The sequence below is a fragment of the Pteronotus mesoamericanus genome, unplaced genomic scaffold (assembly GCF_021234165.1).
Source record: "Pteronotus mesoamericanus isolate MK-2021 breed Mesoamerican mustached bat unplaced genomic scaffold, CSHL_Meso_final scaffold_85, whole genome shotgun sequence".
Lineage (NCBI taxonomy): Eukaryota > Metazoa > Chordata > Mammalia > Chiroptera > Mormoopidae > Pteronotus > Pteronotus mesoamericanus.
The window spans coordinates 51659683-51683227 of record NW_026555329.1 but is presented as its reverse complement, the minus strand read 5'-3'; the positions used below and the strand labels follow the sequence as shown (position 1 = coordinate 51683227).

Below are 23545 nucleotides of genomic sequence, written 5' to 3'. Positions count from 1 at the left end.
GTTTGCACAGGTACATTAAGTATCACTGCAAGGCCTTCTACGTGATTTTAAAAATGCAAACAATTAAAGTTGGACACAGTAGACATCAACTATTTCCAAATCAGTAGTTTTTCTAGTGTGTTTGATGTTGATTTTTAACATAACCACTGTGTAACAATAGTGATTAATATCTGAACTGTCACTGTAAAAAGTCTATCAATGAATGAGTCCATGACTACAGGGTACATGCTTAAGGACAGGAGAATGGTTGTGTTTGCACTACAATGTGCAGAATAGGGGCTGCTTCTGGAAAAAAAAAAGAAAAACATGTTTATCATTCTAGTTCTTTGATTTTCCTGATTTCCTCTATTTTCTCTGTTTAGAAAAAATGACTCACTTTTTCTAAGCAGAAAACAATGATAAACATAATTTAATTAACAACCGTCAATGCCAGGCATTTTGATTCAGCCATGGATGTTTTCTGCTTTTGCCTATTGTGGGTTCAACATTCACTTCTTCTTTTATATTTTTTGCTGGCTTAAAAAAAAATGCTAAAGAGTGCACGAGATTAGTGTTAAGGGGATGGGGGGAAGCTATCAGATATGCTTAAATCAAAAGTATAAAGTAGGTTTTTGAGCTCTGGGAAATTTTTGAGTTCATATTAGTATCAGAATTCTTTAAATCAAAACCACCCTAAGAGGAAAATACATCAGAAGAGTAAGGCCCTTGCTCTTTCTTGGTTACCAGTGAAAACCTGTTGTTACTTTCAAGAGAAGAAAGACAATCTGACTTGTTTAAAAGCTTGTTATGGAAGTCACCCAAACAAGATCTCTTATAATCTGTATGTGTTTACACTTTGGAAGAACATAAAGGAGCCAATTCATTGTCAGAAAGTATTTCTTTAAAGGAATATTTATTTCAAAACAAAACAGTTATTGAAAACGCATGCATGACCCATTTCAAAGTAATTGGTCACAGAAAACTGGATTATAAACCCGATTGCAGAGTAGCCCACAAGAAACAGAAAGATAAAAGGAATGCATGCTTGTTCAGAGTACAGAGGCGGGCCTGGATCTGATGAAGACGTAAAAACTGAAGAGATCGAGGGTCTAAGATTCAGAACCCACACATTCAAGAGCCCTAGATGTATATGCTTAGGAAAGAAGCAATTTTGCCATCCTGTTTTTCCACAGCCAAAGGAAGGGGGAGTGGAGGGACAGAGGTTCCCGCCCTCTTAATCCAGTTGTTATCTAGGACAGGAATCCTGGAGAACTTGCTCTGAGTAAATAACACTGTGCAAAAAGTTCACAACTATGAGGTAGGTATTGTGTCCTCATCGCACCCCAGCCCCCTCCACCCCCCCCCAATACACACACACACACACACACACACACACACACACACACACACACTCCAACCAATAAACGTGTTAACAAATTTTAAAATGCAACGATGACAAAGAAGCCTGCAACTCGCAAGCACGCACTCACCCTGGGCCAGGGAGCCCAGGCGACCGTCACCCGCTTCGGCCCCATGCTGGGGCTCAGGAGCTAGGGCTTCGCCAGTGCCAGACATGGGCTGCTCCAGAGACAGTTGCCTAGCTGGCCGCCCAGCCGGGCGGACGCTGAAGCGCTGTTAGGTGCTGGGTGCAGGGAAGAAACTGCTTCTGGTGGGGGAAAAAAGGGGGTTTTAGCTCACCACCCCTGCAGGACATTCCCTCCCCCTCCGCTTCCCTCCCGCAAACCCCACCCCGGGGAAGTTTTGATTTGAAACCCGGGAGGAAAATGGTTTACCGAGCAAGCTGACAGCAGCGGATTCTCAGGAAGTCGCTGGGGGTGGGGGAGGGGGGGTGGGGAGCACTGCAGAGGAGAGAGTATTGGATTTAGGAGAAGCTCTAGGGAAGGTCCTAAAGCCTTCCTTCTCCAGGCCCGGGAGACCACCACCTACCTCAGCATCCCCCCACCCCCAACTCGCTCAAAGCCCCATTCTCCTCCTCTTCCGCCTGGAAAAGTTAGTGAGGCTCCGCAAAGGTTTCATCTCGCCCTGGGGCCTGATGGTGAAGCCCGCCCATGGCTGTCCCTCCCCGCCTCCCTTTGGCTCTGCTAGGCAGCCACTGGGGCAGTGGCAGCTCCTCTGACTCCCAGGGCTCCGCCCCTGTCCTAGCCAGCTCTAGCCCGCCAGTTCCCCTCCAAAGGGTACTTTTTCCCCCTTTGCCTCTTCTTCGGGCTTTCACCACTCATGCACTCCTGACACACTTCCTCTTCTCTTGCTCCTTTTCATCATACCCGGATAGGGAGGGCTGGGAGTCTTGGCTGGCAGCCGTAACCTGGCAGGATTCGCGCTCTCTTGTGCTTCACTCTGTCTGGGTCAGGAGGCCAAAGCCACAAGGAAGAGAGGGGTTGCTCCCCAAGCTGAGAAAAGGAATAAATTAGCTGGTCCTAGATCACCCAAGAGTCGTTCCACCCACCCCCTCATCTCCATCCCCCGGCCTCTCCCCACCTCATCCTATCCTGTCTCCCAACTACTCTTCCCGGTACAGCCCCAGAAAAATAAAATTGTAGGAATGCCATGAGGGGAATAGAAACCTTTAGGGCGAACAATGCCAAAGGAAAAAATACCAAACTTTCCTAGCAGAATAAAGTATGGTTTTATAACCTTGACCCTTAGCTGAGAGTTTAACCTCATGATCTCTAATTCTGAAATTCCCTTTATTCTGTTTTTTCACTTCTTTGTTCACTTTGGTCAGACAGGATTCTGGACCATGTTAATGTAAAACCAGTACAGTTGCATGAATACACTGTAGGCATCCAGGTAGGTAAGGTTTACACCCTTGAGGATGCCTTGGCCCAAAGGCCCCAAGCCAGGCCTATTGCTCGCTGAATGCTTGGACTAACCACTTCTACATGGTAAGACAAACTGTCCATTTATAAAGGAGACTTTGATTGTAACTTAATCTGATGAGCCAACAACAAAAATACATTAAGTTGCAGATATAAAGTACTTAAATTCATTCAGATAGCTTTTGCCCTCTATTTAAATGAGTAAAATGCAGATCATTTGTAGAAAGCAAGAACAGACTCATTCTCTGAATTTCTAGGACAAGAAATAAAATCGCACAAATGCTATCAAAATTGAAGAAAATGTACATCCATTGGATCCATCTTCTTTCTAGGTTTTCATTAATAATATACCAAGGATACTATTTCTTTAAAAAAAAAAGCAGTTGATTCCAATTAATTGAGACAGTACATTTATTTTTAATTTTTATTTTTTTAGTTTTACTTTTATTGTTGACACTTTTACAGATATCCCCATTTTCCCTCCCTTTGCTCACTTCCCTCAAGCCATCACCACACTGGGTCTGTGTAGATGGATTATACAGATATGTTCTTTGGCTAATCCCTTCATCTTCTTCCATCCAGTCCCACCCTCATTTGTCTAACTTTTAAAGAGTCGGTGCAACCAAACTTACTTTCAGTTAAACCTGAAAAGCCATGCCCTTGAAGTTTCTGAGGATAGTTATTCAGACCAGACTCCTAAAAAACAATGGCATTTTGCCTAATGGCCTATAAGTAACAAATGCTTTTTAAAATTTTTTATTGTATTTTTTCCATTACTATTCAGTCCCTTTATACCCACCTCCCACCAGCAATCACCACACCATTGTCCATGTCCATGAGTCCTTTCTCCTTTTTGCTCAATCCCGCCAACCTCTAACCTCCCCCTTCCTTAGCTGTCTGCCTGCTTAAGAAAAGAGTCTGTCTCTATTGTGTTTGTTAGTTCAGTTTGTTCATTAGATCGCACATATGAGTAAAATCATATGGTATTTGTCTTTCTCTGACTGGCTTATTCCAGTTAGCATAATGTTCTCCAAGTCCGTCCATACTGTCACAAAGGGTAAAATTTTCTTTGTTTTTACAGCTCAGTAGTATTCCATTGTGTAAATGTCCAATATTTATTTTATCCACTCATTTACTGATGGTCATTTGGGCTGCTTCCACATCTTAGAGATTGTAAATAATGCTGCCATGAACATAGGAGTGCTTATGTTCTTTTGAATTAGTGGGGAGTTTTTAAATTTTTAATTTAGAAATTTCAAAAGTGGTGTATGTAAAAGTGCTTTAACTCTTCTGAAAATTTGTTTAGGGGCCTAGACTATTTGGAATCTGCTTGATGGAAGCAGAGGAATTGTGAGGATGACTTCAGGAGAATAAACATTTAGGAAGCATCGCTGCCTACTGCAGCATAATCTGTAACCAAAGAAGTAGGATAGAAGGTAGCTGCTCCAGAAGATTCTGTTTTATCCCTTTTTTGTATATTTCCTTGTCTCCCCCCCCCGCCCCCACTAAGATGCTGTGGGGTAGAAAAATTAGTTTTTGCTTCTACCTTTTTAAGTTCTTCTGGATGGGCTAATAATGAAATTAACATGAGACGGATTAATAATATGAACAAATTAGTTTTTGCCTCTACCTTTTTAAGTTCTTCTGGGTGGGCTAATCATGAAATTAACATGAGACAGATTAATAATATGAACAAATCTATTACATATGACATATGGGGGTTCCATACGAATATGAGACCCAAGGGTATTGGGCAACTGAGGCTTAAATTTCATTCTGGAGCTGAGGAGAAGTTGGGGACTTCAAAAGGCAAGAAGGCAATCACATGAAAATGGTAAAGCAAATGTTTGATAAATAAATATTTGCTGGACCATTTTAACTGTGGGACAAGGAGAGGACTTCAGACAAATGAGCCTTAGTAGGTTCCTTAGACATAGTTCATATTAAACTATTTAGCTATGATGATAGTGCCCTCCTAGGAGGAAGTTCTCTAAATTCGTTTAGGCAGTTAGGGGGAAGATCAAAGATTCTCTCTGAGTCTTTTGTTCCTTTAAAAACAACCATCTTAAAATAATCAATATCCCAAGAAAGTCATACTCAATGATAAATATTTTAGGGGGGCAAATTCTGCTTCCCCCAATGTTAATGTCCATGAATATCAATAAGGTGCAGCACTTTTAAAGAAGTACATAGTCAGTAATAAATATGTATTCATTTAAATTTACACAATACCAGCCTGAGGTGGAGCAGAGCTCTGGCCCACTGAGCCGCTCTGGATCGTCACGGATGCGGAAATAAAAATAAGCTTTTCCAGACACTTTCTCGGTCTGCCAGGAAAAGGGGGTGGCAATTCCCTCTAGTGGAGAATGCCCTGAGTCCCTGTGTCCAATGGCTTTTATTGAAAGGTTTATCAATGGGGGGTAGGTATTAGGAATGTATAGGTGATCTCATTATATCAGTATGTTAATGTTTACAGAAAATAGATGATGTTTTGAAGAAATCAAATGGCAGGAACAAACCAATTTACATGGGTCCAAGATGAGTAAACATGAGAGCACCAAATGGTTTAGGGTCAGGGTCTACAAATGAGGTAAATTTCCTTCCCAGCATGAGCTGGTTATCATAGCTTGGAGGGAAAAACAAAACATGCTTCAACGAATTTACTTCTAGGCCTGATTCTCCACAGGAACTGCCAAATTCAGTCCAGGGCTGCCTCCAGTGTTGTTTCAAGCCTGAGCCAGGAAGGTGGAGCAGAGCAGTCAAGAGATAAGAAGACTTCTTTCAAACAGAATGAGGACTCCGGTCATATCAGAGCTGAGGGGTGAGGGTCTTTTTGCCCTTTCTCCGTGTCCCCCGAGTCCTTCCCTGATGGCCTCTATGCAACTGTGCCTGTTTTAGGTTGCCCCTGCCATGAAGGGGTCTTACTATCATTGATTAACCAGCCATCCTTTGGGGCCAAGCAGAGTGATGTGAGAGGTAGGGAATAAGTTTTTTCTCCTCAGTGGCCTATTTTCCAAAGGCCTACTTGCTTAGCTCCAGCCTTGGGGTTCTCTTGCTTGCTGGCGAGGCTACATTCCTGAAACAATACAAGACAGTTCCCAACACTGGTCCTGGCCGGACAACTCAGTTGGTAGGAGTCATCCCCATATGCGAAGGTTATGAGTTTGATGCCCAATCAGGGCACATACAAGAATCAACAAGGAGAATTAAGATGGTGGAGGAGTGAGTGGAAGTCACACTGACCTCCTCCCAGTACCAACCTGGAATTACAACTAAATTGTGGAGAAATCACCTGGAACAAACAACTGAACAAGAGTGAGAGAGGAGCCTTGTAACCTCAGACACAGAAGAATCAGTTTTGCTGCAATCTAACTGGTAAGGAGTGTGGTACAGACCTGAGAAGACAGGCAGGGTGCCGATAGGTGGCAGCACCAGAAGGATATTAAACAGCTAGTTGGATCCCCCTGAGAAGCGTGGGGTTTAAACCAAAAGCAGGGATCTTTAGCCCACATCACCAGAGCTGACGAGGTACACAGAAGAGAGCCAGCTGCGAAAAGCAGCAGGGTAGCTCTCTACCTGAGACAGACGGCTGGAGATGCAAAGAGCCTTCTAAAGGGCAAACACATAAATTCTTATTTGCAGCCACTTACCCCGGTCTCCGGCAAAGGCGAGAGCAGAGTGGGCTAGAGATACCTGAGGAGACACTGGGGACAGAGGCTTTGGAGAGAGAACTGAGATAGTAGCAGGTGGGATCTTACTGCTGACTCATCCCCCACATGGCAGCAGCCATCTTCCTCAGGCAGAGACCACTCCCACTGAGCAGCAAGAGCATCAAAGGACCCAATATCCCTGCCCCCAGGTGGGATTCCACCCCGCTCTATGCTGTCTAAGCTTCCTGCTGAGTGCAGAGTGGCAGACACAGACAGGAGATCCCTCACTAAAGTGGGGACAGAGACATCTGGAGATACTTGAGGAGAGGCTGGGGACGGAGGCTTTGGAAAGAGAACTGAGAGAGTAGCTGGCAGGATCCTAGTGCGGACTCCTCCCTCATATGGCTGCAGCTAGAAAAGACCCAATAATCCCACCCCGAGGAGGGACTCTGCCCTGCCCTGAGCTGTCTAAGGTGGCCTTCTGAGTGCAGAGTGAATAGAATAACAGCTGAGGGAGACAGCCACGAACAGTAGATTGCTGGAAGTCTCGAGCAGACGGTCTAAGGTCAGACAGGTTCAAAATCTGACATCATCAGAGGCAGATCCAGAAAGTAAAAACAGCGGTCTCCTACCATAGAAGTTCACACCACAAAGTCAGGAAACCAAGACAGAGAAATTTAAGAAGCAGAAGCAAAAGAGAAGAGTCTCACAAAAAAACGGGAATACAAAGAAATATGCCCCAGTCTAAGGAAAACTTTTGGCTGCTGATGAGCATGTCAGTCCCCTCATCCTCTCATTCTTTTGTTCAGCAAATATGTATGTAGGTTGAGGGCCCTGTCACAGGAGTTACGGATGCAGCAGTGAAGATCATAATATGCCCATTGCCCTCATGGAACTCACAGTCTAGAAGGAAATACAAATATGCCCCACTCTGGGGAAAAACTTCCCCAGAAAGAAAACTAAATGAAATAGAGGCAAGTAAACTATCAGATATTGAGTTCCAAACAATGGTTCCAAGGAAGCTCAATGAGCTCCGTTAGCTCAGAGAAAATTACCAAAAACTACAGGGAAACTATGAGGAACTTACTGCAAACTATATCAGCATGAAAAAGGACATAGAAACTATCAATAAGAGACAAGAGGAAATGAAGAATACAATTTCTGAATTGGAGAACACAGTAGAGGGACTCAAAAACATGCTAGATGAAGCTGAGGACCGAATCAGCGAGCTGGAGGACAAGGTAGATAAAAGCTCCCAGAAAGAGCAAGAAAATGAAAAAGGACTCAAAAAGAATGAAGAGGCATCTAGGGAAATGCAGGACAACCTGAAACGTAATACTATCCATGAAATAAGGATACCAGAAGAGAGGACAATGAGGGAGAGAGAACCTGTTCAAAAAGGTAGTGATGGAAAACTTCCCAAGTTGGAGGAGAGAAAAAGGCACACAAGTACAGGAAGCCCAGAGGGGGTCCCATTCAAGAGGAACCCCGTGAGGCCCACTCCAAGTCACATCATCATTAAAATGGCAAATTGCAAAGACAAACAGAGAATCCTAAAGCAAACAAAAGAGAAAGAGGTAGTAACATACAAGGGATCCCTATATGGCTACTAGCTGACTTCTCAGCAGAAACCCTGAAAGCCAGAAAGGAATGGCAAGAAATATTCCGAGTCATGAAAAGCAAAGGTCTGCCACCAAAACGGCTCTACCCAGCAAGGCTCTCAATTAAAATGGAAAGTGAAATAAGGAGTTTCCCAGACAAAAGAAGACTAAAAGAATACACTTCCACCAAGTCAGCATTGCAAAATATGCTAAAGGGACTGCTTTAAGAAGATGAAGAAAGAGAGTCTATGAATACCCAGTTCCTTTCAGAGGTGCCAATACTTAATATTACCAATATTTTTAATACTTATTACTCTGATTGTGACAATGATGTGTTATTTTAATTGTTCCTTTATTATTTGTTGAAACTAAACCTATTTATTGCCTATTTCTTTTATTTTTAAAAAGCTTTAAATGACTTTTGGTATTCTTTATCCATTTTTTGATTTAATGTTTGTATAATTTTTTCCCTAAAAAAAAACAAAAAAAAAAGAAAGAAACAAGAAACAAAAAACCTATTAACCATGTTTCAGATGTGTTGCAAATACTTTTCTGTTCTATTCCTTGTCCTTTAACTTTTATATGTATATTACTATATAGTTAAATGTTTAATATAGTCATATTGTCAGTAGTTACTTTATAGCTTCTGGGTTTGAATATTTTACTTCAGGTCATGAAAAATATTAGTTCTATTTTCTCCTAATGTGCCTTAGATTCTACATATTGATTTTTAACTCACCTGAATATTCCTTGTATAATGTGTGAAACAGGGCTTATATATATATTTTTTTATTTCAAGTAATAGCGGTCCATGCACCTTACTTGTTGAATAAGCCTTATTTTACACATTGATTTGAAATATCAATAAATCATATATTATATTGTCAGACAGATACATACATTTGTCTCTAGAATGTTCCTTCTGTTTCATTGATCTACTTGATTATTTCTGTGCTGATGTCATGTTGGTTTAATTGCTGAGACTTTATAGTGGATTTAAATTTTTTAAATATTTTATAATTAATGTTGACATATAAAAAATAAATAAAATCAATTGCATTTAAGAAAGAAAGAAAGAGAGAGTGAGATGGAACTCCTATCTTTTTGACAACATGGATAGAACTGGAGAATATTAAGCTAAGTGAAATAAGCCAGTTGATAAAAGACAAATACCATATGATCTCACCTATAAGTGGACTCTATTCAACAAAATAAACTAACAAACAAAATAAACCACAGGCACAGAAACATACAGCATAGGGAGGAGGAAAGAGGACTATGGTGAGAAAGGAAAGGGACTAGACAAAGAACATGTATGAATGACCCATGGACATGGACAACAGAGTGGGAATTGATTGTGGGAGCGGGGGGTGGGGGAGGGTGGAGGTGGGTAAAGAGAAAAATTAAGACAACTGTAATAGAGTAAGTATGATTTATAAACAAAAAAATCAAACAAAAAACAAAAAACAAAACAAAAAACAAAGAATCAACACATTAATTCATAAGTGAATGGAACAACAAATTAATCTCTCCAAAATCAATCTAAATAAATAAATAAATAAATAAATAAATAAATAAATTCAAATGGTGCTTAATTTGCCAGACATGGTAGGCAATTAAATACTCCTTGAATTAAATTGAAACTCCTTACCCTTTAATGGGAAAAAAAGAAAATTCAAACAAAAATATTAAGAACAAATGATAGGCAGACTCACCAAGATGGTCAAATGCTGATTCTTGCTCAACTGTGTGAATTTGGGCAAGTTAACCTCTCTATGGCTTGGTTACTTCATTAAGTGAAAATGATAAAAGCAACTCTTCAAGGTCCCATAGGACTAAATCAGATAATTCCTCATGTCCTATGGAAGAATGTCAGATTTGAGGAAAGGTGCTCAAAAATATCAACTATTATTATTATATGGCAGAAGCATTTTTTTAAATCCTCATCTGAAGATATGTTTTTACTAGTTTTACAGAAAGAGGAAGGAAGGAAGAAGACAGAGAGAGAGAGAGAGAGAGACATCCATCTGTTGCTTCCTGTACACATCCCAACTGGGGACGGAACCTGCAATCTAAGTACGTGCCCTGACCAGGAATCAATTCACGACCTTTTTTGGTGTACATGATGATGTTCCAAGCAATCAAGCCACCTGGCCAAGGCACGGCAGAAGCATTTTGATGGGTAATGTTGAACATGGCATAATGAATATATCACAAGGACTGCATCAAACTACCAGGTGACCATGCCATGCACTTTGCACAAATTATCTCAGAGAATTCTTATATCATCCCTATCAGTGACTTGCCAGGATTATACCTCTCAGATTTCTAGCTCAAGTCTGTCGGACTACAGGTTATTCTGCTTCATTGGGTAAACTCATATCTCTCCTCTGGAAGCATCTATAAATCCATGAGCCTGACATCTGTTACACTAGGAATTAGGTACTGTTAACTCTGCTATGGCTGCCCATTTACCTCATCCCTTGCTATATTTGTTTAACCTTTCTCACTAATCACTTAGCTTGGCTGCTGATGAGCATGTCAGTCCCCTCATCCTCTCATTCTTTTATTCAGCAAATATGTATGTAGGTTGAGGGCCCTGTCACAGGTGCTATGGATGCAGCGGTGAAGATCATAATGTGCCCATTGCCCTCATGGAACTCACAGTCTAGAAGGAAATACAAATATAACCACTTAAAACAGTCACTGAATGGGGTGGCAGGGGAAGTTGTGGGATGCCAGTGAAGAGATGTAGTCTCATCTAGGAATTAAGGAAATACCTCTGGAAAAACTTATGTCTCCACTGAGACCAGAAGGAGAAAGTTAAAGAGGAGTAAAGAGTGTTTCAGGCAGGGTAGCATATTGGGTAGAGATCCAGAGTTTTGAAGGTAGCCTACCATTTTTGAAGAACTGAAAGAAGTTCAACATAGCAGGACAACCAAATGTAAGGGGAAGAGGAATGGGGGCTGAAGTTGCAGAGAAGTGCAGAGCAGGATATTATCTTCTTTGAATAAGGAGACTATGTTATCCAAACTTCTGTTTATAAAAGCCACTCTTGTATAATGTGTGAAATAATTTGGAGGCACAAAATTGGAGCTAGGGAATTCAATTGGGGGCAAGGGATGATGTTAGTAGAAGGGATAGAGCCAACAGACAGAGGTAAAGGATGAGGGAGCTAAAGGATCAAGGATGACTTCCAGGTTTCTGAATCTTGGTGGATGGTGGTTATACCACCTACAGAGTAGGAAACATTCAAGAGAAAGAGGTTGGGGGAAAGCTGCTGAGTTAATCATGCGGGTAATTTAGTGTCTAATTAGACGGTTATGAGTGCCCAAGGTAATTGTGTGGTTTTAAGAAGGCCTAAGACACAGCCACTTCCTGAATTTTGATCCAAATGTGTCCTTATGGGTCCCTCTCCTTCTCCAAACTCTTTCTAATGTCATAATACTATTATTGGCCTGGCTTTGAGAGTTACTGTTATTTAGTTACTAATAATGCCTGTGTCCAACCCACAATATCAGATGCCCCTGAGTATCACATCATGGTTTTTATTAAACCAGATTTTGCCATAGCTGATATTATAGCAATCTGCATGGGTGAAAACCTTGAATGGGAACCAGCCTTCACTGGATGCTCTACCTGGCTCAAAGCCTACTGCCATTGATATTGCAATGTGCTTTATAGCCATTCCTGCTTAGTGATGTACACACTAATGATGATATAATAATATGTGAATTCATTGTGAAAGAGGTCTGACATGAACTAAGTAAATAAAATGAATTAGTTAAATGTGTTTAGAAAACATCTTCATGGACTACTTAATCTTCATCTTTCATTCATTTAACCTTCATCAGACATTTATTGTGTACCTCTATATGCTAGGCCATATGTTATGTTCTGGAGATAAAAAAAAATTAATTTAATGTCTTAAACAAAGTTAAATTAATTTTCACTTGGGCAGAGGCTTATCTGCCTAACTAAAGTTAAAGTTACTATAATTACATAATTACCTAAACCAGAGATCTGAAAGTGAGGTATGTGCTTGTGCATTCATTCCAGATGGTGCACAAGACAGTTATCTGGAATATGGGAAGAAAATATTAGAATGAACATTGTTTTTGTTATTTGTAACTTCTATATCCAAGTATGTTTTATGATGCATATAACATATTAATACAGAAGTACTTGTGTATAATTTAAATAAATATTTACTAAGGGTTCATGCTCAAAAATATTTTATTGATTGCTTTTTTAAAAAATGGTTTAATGACTTTAAATCACAAAAGGTAAATTTATTCAATCATTCCCAGATTTTACCAAAGTTAGTTTTTCTAAATATCATATATATTTGACCTCATTTATGCAGAAGCATAACTTTAAGGAATTTCAAACCCAAAAATATAGAAACCAGAAAATAACCCTAGGCCTCTAAATACCTAGAATAACCTTAATGACCTTCACATAGCACCAATATAATGGCCTTTGAATTTCTTGAATCCTAGTAATTTTTTGTGTGTGAACATACATTCTAAACAAACTATTTCGTATTCTTTTAGCTCACACAAAATTTAGAGCTTAGGAGCTTTGAGTAAAACAGATTAGCTAAGGGAGCTATTAGGTCAGAAAAAAATGACAGCAGAAGAAATGACAGTTGGCAGACAAGGAAGATACAGGAAAATAAACACGTCATAACAATGCTTTTGTGAATTCAACTGAGTGAAACAGTACAGGGACTGTTTCTAATGAGGGCCTAAGTCATTAAGGAAAGATTCAATTACCTTAGTGCTGCATTCTGTTTTTGAGGGAAACAGGTCAGTATTTTTACATTTTAGGAAAAATTTCACACACAAAAAAAGTTCACATAAAAAAATGTTCTTACTTGAAAGAATAGTTTTCACAGAATTACATGTTTTATAGTTGCAATGAAAATGAGCAATTATGATTCTAGGGCAATTTGTTTTACTGTATTTTTCCACCTTCCAGTGCTCTGTTTTAAGAGATGTTAAATGGACAGGTTTCTAAAATCCCATTCTTCAAATAGAGTACATTCTTCATTTTTTCCTTAGTGTCCTTAAATTTTAAACTAGAAAACTGGTTCTTCCACTTTTTAAACATTTGAAAACTATCAATCTTGCCCAATTGCTCATCATATACATAGAAAGAAATTTAAAAGCATAAAGTTTATTCATTAGGTTCAACAAACATATATTGAGTGTTTATACCAAACCATATGCTGAAGACTAGGATTTTAAAAATAGAATACTGGGAGGTCATAGTTTGTAAGGTTAGGGGTAAGGGAAGAGAGCAGAGTGAGAGAAGAACAGTCACATAAAATAATTACTGTACTACAGGAGCACAAAGGGAGCACCACCTAAATGCTCAGGCGTGGGTGGGGAAAGTCAAGTGATGTTTCAGAGAGAAGGTGACACCAAGATGAGTACTGCTGATGAGTAAAAGCTTACTTGTCAAAGAGTTTAGGGAATTCCAGAGTGAAGAGATGAGGCCTGCAAAGGCACAGAGTTTGAAAGCCCCAGAGAAGTTAAATGATTTGCAATGGTCCTTTTGTGAGTTCATTACTGAGCCAGCACAGAGAGCCTAAGTTTCTTTATATCCAGTTTTCTTGTTCCAGTTATCTGGATAAGTCATGTAAATGAATCCTTTTTTTCTAAGAATGGCAAAGCTAGGGCATACCTGATCTTATACTTAGGAGTTTCAAAGATTTTCTGTTTTAAATGTGTAACCAAAGAACTGGATACAAAATCTCCTGTTGCTGAATTAGCTTTCCTTGTCCTTTCTCTCCAAGCTCTCAGTTGGCTGACTTCTATGGCCTGGGGCACTGGCCTTCAGGATATTTCCTTGCTGTCACTGTACTTTCCTGATAGTGTTTTGAATGATGTGGAGGAGATAGATGTTAAGGCATACAGTGGCACATGTCAGAAATGAACATTATAAGTGAAGACAGAAATGAAAATGGGCATATCATATGCAATAGACAATAAGGAGGCATTTTCTTGGTACATAGAAAGTGAATCTAGATATACCAGGTATTGTGTTAAACTACAAAATGTCAGGTACTCTGTTACACACTGTAATAAAATGTATAGTAAAGAGATGTGTCTGGACTTCATGAAGTTTTAGTCTTGGGGCAGGTAGACATTAGTCAAGTAATCACATGTAAACATATATGTACAAATAGTGGTTAGTGAAGAAAAATGATGAAATATTGTAAGACTGTGTAAAGGGACATAGAGCTGAAGTCTCTGCTCTAAAAGAACTTAATGTCAGAATAGGTAAAAGGATCAAGCAAAGAGAAGTTTAAAATAAAGTGTAATTCATACTAAGTAATCCTGAGAAAGGACACAAGAGACAAGCACTAAACCTAATCTGAAGAAAGAGGAATCTGAAGAGTGAAATGCGTTTGAAGAAGACCCTGGATGAGGACTTCAACACTACAGGAGGGAAAGGAAGGAAAAAGGGAAAGGGAAAAGGTACTAGAGAAGATGAAGTGGGCACATTCAGAAATCCGAACCTTATATCTGCTCTATTGTGTATTTCTTTCAACATGTATGTCTATATCAAAATTGGACCTCTTCTATACACTGCAGAAGCTTTTAATTCATCACAGAATTCTGTTAGAAGGATTTCTAAATTTTTTACTCTCTAACAGTGAGAGTGTTCATTCAATTTTCACAAGGTCACCAAACAAAAACTGATTTCAATTATTCCCAACATGTTATTGGCTATATGGTGCTGGCAAAAATCTCCCTGATTGGGGGGGGAGAGAGAGAGAGAGAGAGAGAGGGAGAGGATATACTAGAAGGCTCACTTGTATTTACACCATTAACTGCACTACCAATACCGTCAATAGGGGAAACATGTTGCCCCATAGTGCTGCTGGAATCACTTGGTGTCATTTCTCTTCTTATACTACAGCTTTTAGTTTTTAGACTCTGAAGAGCAGAAAAATCTCTACTTGGTCATTCTATAATCAAGAACCCCACAAATATGTAAAATAAAAACATTTTAAACAAAAGAGGGAATGATGTTTATAAAGTTCTCATTATAAAATTATTTTAAATACAAACCAAAGTATTATCGGTTCAATTCCCAGTGTAGGGCACATGCCTGGATTGCAGGTCAGATCCCCATTAAGAGTCATACTAGAGGTAACCACACATTGATGTTTCTCTCTCTTTCTCCTTCTCTTCCAATCTCTAAAAATAAATTTTAAAAAATTTAAAAAATAAAAATAAATTATTTTAAACAAAAAAATTCCTAAATTATATAAAACAATCATTCATGACCAAGATAATAAGAAAGATAAGGTTGAAACAAACTATTAAAAAATGAAACCATGACATTTACAACTGCTAGAATACCTTTGGAATATTCTATTTCATCTGTGCTGAGACTTAGAGTACTCTTTTTTTAGATACTACTAGATAACAGATACTGTCTGTGACTATTCAGCATTACAGACACTAAACCTCTTTCATACAAGGATATAAATACCAACAATCCAGATGGATGCAAATTTTCAGGACGAGATTTTGTTTCTCCAATAAACTAATAATTGGAGAAGGCATAGGATGTTCTCAGCATCACTTTTTAAAAGGCTTTTTAAAAATTGAGCACGGGGGGGGCAATCAAGATGGTGGAGGAGTGAGTGGAAGTCATACTGACCTCCGCCCAGGGCCAACCTGGAATTACAACTAAATTAGGGAGAAATCACCTGGAACAAAACACTGAACAATAGTGAGAGAGGAGCCTTGTAACCTCCAAGACAGAAGAATCAACTTTAGCACAATCTAACTGATAAGGAGTGCAGTAGAGAATTGAGAAGGCAGGGCTCCACAGGTGGCAGCACTAGAAGGATATTGAAATGGCTAGTTAGATCCCCTTCAGAAGACAGGGGTCTAAACCAAAAGTGGGGATCTCTAACCTACAGCACCAGACCCCAAAAAGTACACAAAAAACAGTCAACTGTGAAAAGCAGCATGATTGTTCTCTGCCAGAGACAGGATGCTGGAGATGCAAAGACCCTTCGAAAGGGCCAATACAAAATTTTTATTTGCAGCAACTTACCCTGGTCTCCAGGAAAGACGGGGGCAGAGTGGGCTAGAGAATCCTGAGGAGAGACTGGGGAAAGAGGCTTTGGGGAGAGAACTGAGAGAGCAGCCAGTGGGATCTCAGTGCTGGCTCATCCCCCATGCATCAGCAGCCATCTTGTTCAGGCAGGGATCACTCACTTTGAGCAGCAGCAGTGTCTGAGGACCCAAGACCCTTGCCCCCAGGTAGGATTCCACCCCACCATGTGCTGTCTAAGCTGCCTCCTGAGTGCAGAGTGGCAGCCACAGATAGAAGATCCCAGGCTAATGGGGGTGCAGAGACATCTGGAGACACTTGAGGAGACACGGGACAGAGGCTTTTGGGAGAGAATGGAGAGAGTCACTGGTGAGATCCCAGTGTGGACTCCTCCCCCATATGGCTGCAGCTAGAAAGGACCCAATAACCCTGCCCCCGTGAGAGACTCTGACCCGCCCTGAGCTGTGTAAGGCACCCTGCTGTGTGCAGAGTGAATAGATTAACAGCTGAAGGAGACTGCCATAGACAGGAGATTCCTGAAAGTTTCCAACAGACTGTTTAAGGTCGGACAGGAATGATATCTGACATCATCAGAGGCAGATCTAGAAAGAAAAAATAGCAGTCTCCTACCACAGAAGTTCACACCACAAAGTCAGGAAATCAAAACAGAGCAACTTAAGAAGTAGAAGCAAAAAAGAAGTCTCACAAATAATGGGAAGACAAAGAAATATATCCCACTTGAAGGGAAAGGAGGAATCCCCAGAAAAAGAACTAAATGAAATAGAGGCAAGTAAACTATCAGATATTGAGTTCCAAACAATGGTTCCAAGGAAGCTCAATGAGCTCCGTTAGCTCAGAGAAAATTACCAAAAACTACAGGGAAACTATGAGGAACTTACTGCAAACTATATCAGCATGAAAAAGGACATAGAAACTATCAATAAGAGACAAGAGGAAATGAAGAATACAATTTCTGAATTGGAGAACACAGTAGAGGGACTCAAAAACATGCTAGATGAAGCTGAGGACCGAATCAGCGAGCTGGAGGACAAGGTAGATAAAAGCTCCCAGAAAGAGCAAGAAAATGAAAAAGGACTCAAAAAGAATGAAGAGGCATCTAGGGAAATGCAGGACAACCTGAAACGTAATACTATCCATGAAATAAGGATACCAGAAGAGAGGACAATGAGGGAGAGAGAACCTGTTCAAAAAGGTAGTGATGGAAAACTTCCCAAGTTGGAGGAGAGAAAAAGGCACACAAGTACAGGAAGCCCAGAGGGGGTCCCATTCAAGAGGAACCCCGTGAGGCCCACTCCAAGTCACATCATCATTAAAATGGCAAATTGCAAAGACAAACAGAGAATCCTAAAGCAAACAAAAGAGAAAGAGGTAGTAACATACAAGGGATCCCTATATGGCTACTAGCTGACTTCTCAGCAGAAACCCTGAAAGCCAGAAAGGAATGGCAAGAAATATTCCGAGTCATGAAAAGCAAAGGTCTGCCACCAAAACGGCTCTACCCAGCAAGGCTCTCAATTAAAATGGAAAGTGAAATAAGGAGTTTCCCAGACAAAAGAAGACTAAAAGAATACACTTCCACCAAGTCAGCATTGCAAAATATGCTAAAGGGACTGCTTTAAGAAGATGAAGAAAGAGAGTCTATGAATACCCAGTTCCTTTCAGAGGTGCCAATACTTAATATTACCAATATTTTTAATACTTATTACTCTGATTGTGACAATGATGTGTTATTTTAATTGTTCCTTTATTATTTGTTGAAACTAAACCTATTTATTGCCTATTTCTTTTATTTTTAAAAAGCTTTAAATGACTTTTGGTATTCTTTATCCATTTTTTGATTTAATGCTTGTATAATTTTTTCCCTAAAAAAAACCCCAAAACAAACCATTAACCCTTTTTTAGATGTGTTGCAAATACTTTCCCATTCTATTACGTGTCCTTTAACTTTTTTATATGTATATTACTGTACAGTCTTAAATGTTTAATTATAGTCATATTTTCAATATTTTACTTTATGTCTGCTGAGTTTGACTATTTTACTTCAAGATAATAAAATATTATTTTGTATTTTCTCCTAAAACACCTTAGATTCTACATATTGATTTTTAACTCACCTGAATAATGTTTGTATAATGTGTGAAAAAGGACTCCACAATTGTTTTATTTCAAGTAATAGTGGTCCATGCACCTTACTTGTTGAATAAGCCTTATTTTACCCATTGATTTGAAATATCAATTTAGTCATATATTACATTGTTAGACAGATATATACATTGTTTCTAGATTGTTCTTCTCTTTCTCACTCTTTTTCTTCATCTTCTTAAACTAGTCCCTTTAGCATATATTGTACTGTTCATTTGGGGGAGATGTATTCTTTTAACCTTCTTTTGTCTGGGAATCTCCTTATTTCATCTTCCATTTTAATTGAGAGCCTTGCTGGGTAGAGTGGTTTTGGTTGCAGGCCTTTGCTTTTCATTCTTTTAAATATTTCTTGCTATTCACTCCTGTCTTGTATTGTTTCTGTTGAGTAGTCAGCTGCTATCTGTATCTGGGCTCCCTTATATTTTACTACCTCTTTCTCCCTAGCTATCTTTAGGATCCTTTCTTTGTCTTTGATATTTACCATTTTCATTATGATGTGTCTTGGAGTGGACCTCATTGGTTTCTTCCTAAATGGGGCCCTTTGTGCTTCCTTAACTTGCTTGAATTTTTCTCTCCAATTAGGGAAGTTTTCCATCATTACTTTTTCAAACAGATTCTCTATCCCTTCCTCCTCTTCTTCTCCTTCTGGTATCCCTATTATGTGGATAGTATTACATTTCAGGTTGTCCTGCATTTCCCTCAATGCCTCTTCAGTCTTTTTGAGTCTTTTTTCATTTTCTTCCTCTGTCTGAGAGCTTTTTTCTACCTTCTCCTCCAGCTTGCTGATTTCATCCTCTGCTTCATCTATCCTGCTTTTGATTCCTTCTACTGTGTTCTTCAATTCAGAAATTGTATTCTTCATTTCCTCTTGTCTCCTATTGATAGTTTCTATGTCCTTTTTTATGTTGAAATAGTTTGGAGAAAGTTCCTCATAGTTTCCCTGTAGGTTTTCATAATTCTCTTTGCGCACACTGAGCTCATTGAGCTTCCTTGGAACCATTGTTTGGAACTCAATATCTGATAGTTTACTTGCCCTGATTTTATTTTGTTCTCTTTGTGGGGATTCCTCTTTTCCCCTCGATTGCGGGGGGGGGGGGGTGGCATTTCTTTTCCTTCCCATCATATGTGAGACTCTTCTTTTTTGCTTTTGCTTCTTAAATTGATCTGCCTTGATTTCCTGACTTTATGGTGAGAACTTCTATAGTAGTAGATGGCTCTTTTTTTTTTTTTTCTTTCCGTGTCTGTCTCTGATGATGTCAGATGTTGACCTCTCCTGACCTTAGGCTGTCTGTTTGAGACTTCCAGGAATCTACTGTCTGCGTCTGTCTCCTGCAATTGTTAATTTAGTCACTCTGCCCAAGCAGATGCGCTTGGGCACCACAGGTGGGGCAGTTCCTCCTGAGTGTGTGGCTATTGTATCCTTACAATTTGTTGCCACTCAGGGGAGTGGTCTGCCTGAGCAACATAGAAGCTGAGGAGTTGGGAGGAGTCAGCACCAGGATCCCCCTGGCTACTCCCTCAGTCCTCTCCCCAATGCTTCCATCTCCAGTCTCTCCTCAAGCATCTCTAGGCAGCTCTGTGTCCCCTTTAGCCAGAGATCTACCATCTGTGTTGTCTGCTCTGCACTCAGCACCCAGGCTTGCGCACAACTCCTGGCTGGGGCAGAGGTTCCTGAGGGCGAGGCTATTGTGTTTTCTGTGCCTGAGCAAGATGGCAGCTACTGAGTGGGAGGTAAGTCAGCACTGGGGCCCCACTGCCAGTGTCTTTTGATTGAAGCATTTAATCCATTTACCTTTAAGGTTATTATTGATAGGTACTTATTTGTTTTCATTTTTTAAATTTATGTCTATGTTCCTGTCTTGAGTTCTTGTTCTTAAAGCAGTCCCTTTAACATTTTTTGCAATGTTGGTTTGGTGGTAATCACTTCCTTTAGCCTTTTTCTTTTCTTTGAAAATCTGTAGTTCCTTCAACTTTAAATGATAGTCTTGCTACATAAGAGTTGTCTTGGTTGCAGGTCCTTGCTTTTCATTACTTTTATTATTTCATGCCAATCCTTTCTGGTCTGAAATGTTTCTGTTGAGAAATCAGCTGATAGCCTTATGGAAACTCCCTTGTAGGTGTCTGTTTCTCTCTTGCCACTTTTATGATTCACTCTGTCTTTAAACTTTGACATTTAAGTTATAATGTATCTTGGTGTGGGTCTCTTTGGGTTTATCTTGATTGGGATTCTCTGCACTTCCTGAACTTGTGTTTTTCCATCACCTGGTTAGGCAAGTTTTCTTTCATTACTTCTTTACAGGTTTTCTATCTGTTGCACACTTTCTTCTCCTTCTGGTATTCCTAAGGTGCAGATATTGTGACATTTCATGTTGTCACAAAGTTTCCTTAAACTGTCTTCTTTCTTTTTAAAGTCTTTTTTGTTCCTGTTGTTACTGTGATTGGGTGTTTTTTTTTCTACCTTGTCTTCCAAATCACTAATTCAATTCTCTGTTGTATGTCATATACTTTGAATTCCTTCTAGTGTATTTTTCATTTCAAATATTGTGTCCTTTATTTTTGACTGTTCTTTACTCATAGTTTCTGTAATTTTTCATGAAACAACTTAGTAGTTCCAACTAAGTTCTCTGTACCATTCAGACTTTTCATGCTGACGTAATTCCAACTAAGTTCCTGCATCATTCAGACTTTAGGAAAGATGTTGGATGTATTCCTCTACCCCAGAGTCATAGTTCTGAGTCTGTCCCAGATTTTTTCCCTAAACTTGGCAGGGTGGAGCAACTAGTAGGCTCATGGGTGGAGCCTTCAGCACTCGGAGTTTGCTGTTTGAAACCAGTAGGATGTTTCTAACGTGTGTTTCTATTGGCTCTCCCCTAAGGAAAAATCAACAGTCTGCTTCCTGAGAAAGTGTAGCAAATTGCCACATGCAAAGCCAGTTTCTGACACACACTGAGTCTGCCTCTGTTCCTGTCTCATCAGCAGGGATTAAGATGGAAGGTGAGGAAAGCAAAATTTCAGGAAGGTGGTGAGCAGTATCCTAGAGGTTAAGGGTAATTGCTTTTCCCCAGGCTGATTCCCCTGGGAGGGGCTTGCTCTTCTCAGGAAAAATGGCTGCTTTGATATCCAGGGTTGACCACACACAGGGATCCCCACACAGGGATCTCTCCCCAATGCCTCCCTCAGGTGACTCAAGGCCATACAGTCCTCCCTTTGCCAGAGCCCAGGGTGAGTGGCTGCAGGTGAAAAACTTGTGCTCTGGCTTCTTCTTCTTCTTCTTCAAAAAAAGTGATTTTGTCTCCAGCAAGCTTTGTCTCTTGCCGGCATATAGAAATCCCACTGCCTCTCACCACTGGATGCTATGTGGGCAGCTGATCCAAACTCTGGCATTCCATGCTAGGGATCCAGTCAGGCTTCACTTTTCTCAAGGAGAAACTCACACAACTGTGCTATTCTTCCAAAAGCTCAGCCTGCTGCCTGTGGAAGTGGGGCCAGCCCATTTCACAAGTCTGCACTTCCTACTGGTGTTGAGGTGGTTTCTGCCCATCCTTGGTTAAGAGTCTCCTCTTCAGGTAGTCTTTGGTTGGTAATTCCATGTGACTGTACCCTATTTATTTAGTTTCCAGTTTGATTCTGGGAGGAGGTCTAAGAAATATCGTCCTACTCTGTGGCCATCTTCCAACCCCCTCTTTTTTTTCCTTTTTATTTTTCCAGAATGTCTCATGAAACAGCAGACTATAATATCTCTGAACACAGGAGACAAAATGATGTTAGCTCTGTGAACTGTGTCTTCTTGTACACATTCATAATCTCCCAGAGATTCACAGAAGAGAGCTCAGTGAGAAGACAAGTTATTTTTTCATTCACTTATTTTTCTCTAAATGGGCATTAAGAAACTAGAAATGGAGATAAGATAATTACTCCTTGACCATTAGTAAAAAAAATGTGAAATTGTTACAAATAAATTTAGCAATGTACATAGCCTATATGAAATATAAAATCCTATTAAAAGACATAGATCTGAACAGATGGAAAGACAATCTGTTCTTAGATGAGAAGTTTTAATGTTATAGTATGACATTTCTCTTAAATGTGATTTATACATTTAATGTTATTCCAATTAGAATTGGTACAATTCTAGTACAAACTGGTACTGGAATCAAGTACAGTAATAATTTTTTTGTTTTCTTTTGGTTTGGGGGTACAACAATCTTAAAATTAATATGGCATAAAAAATACCTGAAAGTACCTGCATTTCCCAACCCCAAAGTACATGTTGAAAAAGGACAGTGACGGAACTATCCTATTAGTTATTAGAAATTTCTATATAGTAACAGTAATCAAATCAATATGGTATTGATGGAGTAACAAACCAAGAGATTAGTGGATCAGATCTAAAAAATAAAATATATATAAATATATATGGGAAAGGTTATATTCAATTTAGTGTGAAAAAGAAAAATTATTTAATACACTACTCTGATATAATATTTTATACATCTGGGAAATAAATTTGTACTTTATTTCATTTTTTTGAGATAATCTTTTTTATCTTTATTGCATTTTTTCCATTACCATTTAGTCCCCTTATACCCTACTACCCTCAGCAATCACCACACTGTTGTCTATGTCCATAAGTTCTTTTTTTTTTTTTTTTGCTCAATCATTCCACCCTCTAACCTCCCTACCACTAGCTGTCACCTGTTCTCCATGTATGAGATTGTCCCCATTTTCCTTTTTCCTTCAGTTTGTTCATCACATTCCACATATGGTGAAATAATACGGTATTTGTCTTTCTTTGACTGGTTTATTTCACTGAGCACAGTGTTCTCCAGGACCATCCATACTGTTGCAAAGGGTAAATTTTTCTTCTGTTTTTATGACTGAGTAGTGTTCCTATGTGTAAATGTCCCATAGTTGTTCTATCCACTCATCTATTGATGGACACTTGGGTTGCTTCGACATCTTCATGACTGTAAATAACTGCAGTTAACATTGAGGTGTTTATGTTCTTCAGAATTAGTGTTTTGTGTTCCTTCAGATATATGCCAGGAAGCGGGATCACTGAGTCAAAAGGAAAATGCATTTTTAATTTTTTAAAGTATCTCCATACTGCTTTCAACAGTGGCCGCACCAATCTGTGTTCCCACTGACAGTACAAAAGAGTCTTCCTTTCTCCACATCCTCACCAACACTTGATGTTTGTTGAATTACTGATGATAGCCATTCTGAC

General features: G+C 39.5%; 1 protein-coding gene across 1 annotated transcript in view; it reads right to left on the bottom strand.

Annotated features, from left to right (window-relative positions):
- Positions 1 to 1815, bottom strand: part of MDFIC (MyoD family inhibitor domain containing) — a 122514-nt gene extending 120699 nt beyond the window's left edge. Inside the window, exons 1-2 of the mRNA XM_054564447.1 lie at positions 1773 to 1815; positions 1470 to 1645 (exon numbers count right to left, since the gene is read on the bottom strand). Of these exons, the coding sequence (XP_054420422.1) occupies positions 1470 to 1554 (85 nt within the window). The 5' untranslated portion in view covers positions 1555 to 1645; positions 1773 to 1815. The remainder of the gene's footprint in view (positions 1 to 1469; positions 1646 to 1772) is intronic.
- Positions 1816 to 23545: the final 21730 nt, after the last annotated feature.